This window comes from Cryptomeria japonica, chromosome 7 (assembly GCF_030272615.1).
Source record: "Cryptomeria japonica chromosome 7, Sugi_1.0, whole genome shotgun sequence".
In the NCBI taxonomy this organism is placed as follows: Eukaryota; Viridiplantae; Streptophyta; class Pinopsida; order Cupressales; family Cupressaceae; genus Cryptomeria; species Cryptomeria japonica.
The window spans coordinates 844177102-844183449 of record NC_081411.1 but is presented as its reverse complement, the minus strand read 5'-3'; the positions used below and the strand labels follow the sequence as shown (position 1 = coordinate 844183449).

General features: G+C 32.4%; 1 protein-coding gene across 1 annotated transcript; it reads left to right on the top strand.

Moving 5' to 3' along the window:
* The first annotated feature begins 4062 nt into the window (after nt 1-4062).
* Nucleotides 4063-4932, top strand: LOC131053813 (RING-H2 finger protein ATL47-like). Its single transcript, XM_057988461.2, has one exon. The coding sequence runs from the start codon at nt 4063-4065 to the stop codon at nt 4615-4617; it is 555 nt and encodes a 184-aa protein (XP_057844444.2). The 3' UTR covers nt 4618-4932.
* Nucleotides 4933-6348: the final 1416 nt, after the last annotated feature.

Below are 6348 nucleotides of genomic sequence, written 5' to 3'. Positions count from 1 at the left end.
TTATTCATAAATTGACCAGAGGCAACCACATACACATCTAACGTGTCCTTAATCACTATAGCTTCCTCCATCGACGCCACTCCAAAAAGTAGTGTGTCATCTACAAATTGAGAATGAGTGATAGGCTTAATTTGCGGATGGACTTTAATACCCCTCCGCAGTCCCTGCCTGTTGCGATTTTTGATGCTATTACTCAACACTTCCGCCACCAACACAAAAAGAAAGGGAGACAAAAGTTCACCTTGTCTCAAACCATTAGTAGCCTAAAAAAACCACAAACTGAACCATTCACCAATAGAGAAAATCTTATAGTACAAATGCAAAATTTAACGCATTCTATCCACTTATGATCAAACCCAAATTTCCTTAAGACTTGAATAAGAAAGCTCCAAATGACCCTATCATAGGCTTTGGATACATCTAACTTAATGGCCATACCTTTCATTTTTTCCTTGACCATCGAGTGAAGTACTTCCGACACTAGCACAATGTTGTCTATGATCTCTCTTCCTGGAGTGAAGCCACTCTAGTTTTCTGATATCAACTTTGGGAGAATCTTCTTCAGTTTATTGGACATCGCCTTAGCTATAATCTTATAGATTGAATTGCAAAGAGAAATAGGTCGGAAGTCTACCTTTGTTACATAACTTTGCTTCTTGGGAATCAGTGCTATCATCGTATGATTGATAGCCATGACAAACTTCCTCCTCTTCCTAAATTCCTCAACCACCTTCCATATGTCATTCCCCATAAAATTCCAACATTTCTGAAAAACTTATGTTGTAAAACCATTCGGTTTGGAGGCTTTTTGAGGATGGAGGGAAAAAAGTGGCTTCTTTCACTTCTTCGAGAGAATACGGGCCCATCAAAAAGGTGTTATCTTCCTCGGAAACCAAATTTTCTATGGAATCCTCCACCAATGGAGAGTTACCAATCGCCGGATCAACGCCTCTACCCAATACCTCTTCAAAGTGTTCAATGGCCGCAAGTTCAATTTCCTTCAAGGACACACACCACCTGTCACTACCGTTTTTGATAGCAGAGATCTTATAGAGAGATCTCTTCGCCTTGACTAGGGCATGAAAAAATTTAGTATTAGTGTCCCCATCCGCAATCCACAACTCCCTGGATTTGTCCCTCCAATATAATTCCTCCCTCTTTAAGATTTCAAGATATTGGACTTTCAATCTCTTTTCCATTTCAAATTCAACATTGGACATACCAACTGCCATCACTCTAGAATTGAGCAATTCTAAATCCTCTTCTAATTTCAATTTTTTAGAGAAGATGTTTTTAAAAGATAATTTATTCCAAAATTTGATCTTATATTTTAGAAATTGTAATTTCTTGACAAAACAATAGCTCAGGGAGCCTGCAAAATTGTCCACCTCTAGCCACCACTCCCTCAATTTATCTAAGAAGACTTCATACCTCCACCACATGCTGAGAAACTTGAAGTAATTTATTTCTATTATCTTATCTTGCTCCAATTCCAAAACCAGAGGAAAATGATTAGATCCTGATTGAGGGATAATTGAAGTGGTAAGATTGAATTGACCCGAAATCCAATAGTCTCCAACAAAAAATTTATCCAATCTCTCCAAAATATTTGAGAAGTTGAGCCTTCTGTTCGTCCAAATGAACCTACCATTCAAAGGGATAATGTCCACCACCTTGATAGTTTCAATGAAATCCCTAAAGTCGTCCATAACTTTAGAGTTTTTTCTCAGTCCTTCGGATTTGTCTTCCATCTCCAATAATGCATTAAAATCTCTGACTATAATGACATTGCTAATTGCTAAAGTTCCCACAAACAAAGAGATCTCTTTCCAAACCTAAAACTTTTCTTCAATTTTAGTGGGACCATAGACATTAATAAGGGGAAAAGCAATTTGATCTATGCTTCTTTTGACACTACAAGCCATCTAATGAAAATTTGATGCAATTGGTTGAACATCAACAAATATCGGGTTCCACATGATGCCCAACCCCCCAGAAGCACCTCTAGAGGCCTGAAACAATCCATCCCATTTATACATAGATTTCAAAAATCCCAAGGCTTTTTCATCACTTAGTTTGGTCTCTTGAAACAATACAACATATGTGTTTAATTTGTTGATTGCCCTCTTGACCAAGCGTTTTTCCTAATGTTCCATGTTAGTATCTTCATTTCCCTTCAAGGGAGGGGCATCCTCACTTGGTTCTTCTCATGAAATCCACCACACTTACAATTCCTTTTTTAGAGGCTCTGTCTTCTCTAACTTGTTTGTGACTTATTCAGCCCCTACACCCCTTGGCTCTCCACAAGAGAACATTAACAGATTGACTAATACTCCTAGGATCTAGCTTATCCAATCCATCACTTTGTTCTCTGTCTTCCTCTAATCTTATTTCATACTCACCTTCCGAACTAGAGGAGGAGACCGACTCCTCATAATCCACTTATGTCTTCTTCTCCATTGATTGCTGATCGTTGGGAATTGAGTCCTCCATCATTTGGGCCTTAGTTCTTCCTTCCTAGTATTATTGTTTTGACCAGATATCGACCCTTCAGAATCCTTCCTCAAGCTCGAAATGGAGGGAAGGCACATGACTTCCTTTTTGGGTTTATTCTTCTTCGCCCAGTGTTGTTTGGGCGTTGTCCTCTAAAGGGTTTGTTCTAGGCTCTCTTGACAAACATTCTGCAATTCTTTATTGAATGAAATCTACTACCGCAATGGTTACAAACCGTTATTCCTTTTTTAATCTCTACCTGTTGCTTCCATTTTCCTTCCGAAGAGATTAAAAGAATAAAAGAAGGGATCTCCTTAACCGCAACAATTTTTAATCGGGCATAAGTGTATAGATCCTTTTCCACAATTTCCTCATCTATTTCAAGAAGGGTTCCAATGATCTACCTATTTTCTCCAGACTCTGGTCCCCCCAATATTCAATTGGAAGATTGTACAATCTGATCCACACCGGGTGATCATATACTGCCAATGGTAGAGGATTGAAATCCAGAGCCCAAGGCTGAATATAAATTGGATGTTCGCCTACGAATTAGTTTTGTTTGCACAAAATTTTATTCCTTTCTGAATTATCTGCAAAAACCACAACAAAGAAACCTCTAGGTATAAATTTAACCATCAGACTCGTTCCCCATCTCTTGGCAATCCACTCTTTAATTGCTACTCTTGACATTTTGGGTCCTATTATTCTCCTGATAATAACTAAATCCACCACCCACAAGGATTTATCCTCCTCAATCTCGCTGGTTAGGTCGATTGCACACTCCCCATTCTCCCAATCGCCATTAACACATAACTCATTTTGCAGAGAGGATCCTCCCGCCATCTCCTAATTTTGCTATAAAATAATAGTTAAAAAGTGTTAAGGATATATTTTTTAATTCTACAATTTATAAACTTTCTATTAAGAAAGTTTTTTCATTCACACAATTCCATCAATTTTCAAAATTTCAAATAATTATCTAATTTTAAAAATCAATAAATAATACATATAATTACTTTTAAAATGTAAAAATTTATAAAACATTTTTAATAAAAAAAATTAATTTTATTATAAAATCTGAATCTATAAAAATAAACTTACTTTACACAATAATATTAATTGTTTTTATTAAATATAGTAAGCAATGGTTAAATTTATAAACAAAAAATATAATTATAAATATAGAAATCCAATAATATAGTTGTTTATTAAATAGTTTTTTTATTATATAAATATTTTTTAAAAAATAATAGAATATTCTTCGATTGAAATTGTCTAAATTTCAAATATGAAATTACAGCTAAAAATAAATTTATTAATAAAAAAAAAACCATTTTTAGAATATCGTATATCAATCTTTATAGTTAATAATTCTTTTTCACCTCATTGCTTACTATATTTAGCAAATGGTCATAAAGAAACTTTGCCCTTGAAAAACTCTTACTAACTGAAAAAGCACACACAAAACTCTCACTAATTATAGAAGCGACACTAGAATGGCTTATAAAGTGCAGCTAATTATTCTTTAAAGTGATAATAAAGTGGCTTATAATTCAGCAAAGGATGGAAATGGACAAGGTTGGAATAATGGCGCCATGGAGCGCTTCTCACACAGACATTGAAGACAGAAATTACTTTGTTTTCTTTGTAATATCTGTAATATTGATCATTTCCATCGGTGTAATACTTTTCCTCTTTGACTTCTTTTGGAGATTATATAGAGCGAACCAAAGTTCATCATGGATTCAACAGACGGAGGAGGAGGAGGAGCAGTACCAAACAGACAATGGCTTGGACAAACAACTTATAGAGGCTCTGCTTGTGTTTGTATATAAAGAAGAAAGCTTTAAGAATAATGAGGAGAAACAGCTCATGTGTGTGATTTGCTGCTCTAAATTTAAGCAGAATGAGAAAGGAAGAGAATTGCCCAAATGCAATCACAGATTTCATGTGAATTGCGTTGATAAGTGGTTGGAGTTGCAGTCTACTTGCCCACTATGCAGAATCAATGTGGAGGATGCCATTTCTGATGAGCAAGAAAGAATAGAAGAGGGAGAGAGTGAGAGTTTTTCAACTGTTGGAGATGATAACATAATTGATGTAAGGGAGTCTAGAAGAGAGTGATAGTGTAGAGGAAATAGAGGAGAAGGAGGAGGGAGAGGAGGAGGAGGAGGAGAAGGGTAATAAAGGAAATAGAGGCGCAAGAGGAGGAGAAGGAGGATAATCACAGTAATAAAGGAAATAGAGGAGGAGAAGGAGGATAATCACAGTAATACAGGAAATAGAGGAGGAGGAGGATAATCACAGTGATAAGGAAGAAAATCTGTACAATTGGTAGGAGAGATAAATCGGAAATGTATTATGGATTCCAATGATCCATTATATATTGAGTTCATTTGAATTTGGTCATTTTTATGTATTCATAAATTGTATTTACTTTCTGAAAGTAATGATAAAGGTTGTTCATTCTTATAAATTTATTTTGATTTTTAATTTTATCTGTTTCTTTTTAATCTTAAATCCAAGATTTTGTATAAATGATTTTAATTAGTCACATGATTTCTAAAAATTATCTCTAAATTTTTAGCTTTCAAATTTGAATTTAAGACTGGTAAAATCCTTTCAATTAATAATTAGATCTATTGGAATTGTATTTCAGAATTAACCCTAATTCATTTTAGACATCAAAGAGTAATCATTTAATTAAGCGAAAAGCCTATTATACACACATTTGAATATGCAAAAATCTCGAGCATTTAATTTGATATGTTTATACTTAAATGCATGAAACATAAAAAAATATTTTATTATTATTTTTAATTTAATTTAATTTATTTTCTTCACCATGCATTCAATTAACTAGTTTTCAATTATTTAATGCTAATTATCTTTTCACTTCCACCTCTTAACTCCAATCACTTGAGTTTTATTTTTTTTCCTTTAATTTACCATAATTTATGATTGATAGATATGCGAGATTAAAAATACCCTATCATTAAAATTGACACCCATCATATTGTATAATTACAATTAGTTTTACTATTACTTAAATAAAAATAATTTAAATAACTTAAAATAAAATGAATGAAAAACCAAAAAAATTATTTTATTTATTTTCTCCTCTCAACTACCACTCACTCTAAATTTAAATATTACAATATCATAATATAATAATAAATTAATATTAATTATAATATAATAATTTTTAATATATTATTAATTATGATGATTGAAAGTGTCCCTACATTTTTTTGAAGGTAAGAAGGAATATAAAATAATAATAATAATAAAATAAAATAAAAAATAATAATAATTTAGTGATTAAAATAATAATATATTAAAACATAATAATATAATCATATCTTAATAATAATTTAATATTAATTACAATATCATAATATTAAAATAATTTAAAATTAATTATAATATAATAATATAATAAATTTTTTAAATGGAATAATGTACAAATATGATATCTTTTGTTGTACTTTACATTCATTCATGTAATCAAGACAAAAATATTATTACATTAGCCACTTGCATCAACAATTCAAACATTTTCTTATCATTAACAAAATCCCACCCACACAATCGTTAATCCATAGTAAGGATATTACTTTAATAGAAGAAGATATCCATTTATCATTTTTTAATGCATATTAATGAATCATAACCAAACATTTTGATCCGAATTATGGATTTGGATGACAACACCTGAGTGAGAACCTGCGGTATTGTAAATTCTGTTTACAAGAATCAAAAAGCATAAAATTGAAGCAAGCCAAAAAGTAATCTATTCCATTCGAAAATCCAACATGTAGAAGTTCATGAGATTCCAAGGGTCACAAAAACCTC

Bases quoted from the DNA above. Each gene is read 5' to 3' on its own strand.
- LOC131053813 (XM_057988461.2), top strand. From the start codon at position 4,063: ATGGACAAGGTTGGAATAATGGCGCCATGGAGCGCTTCTCACACAGAC.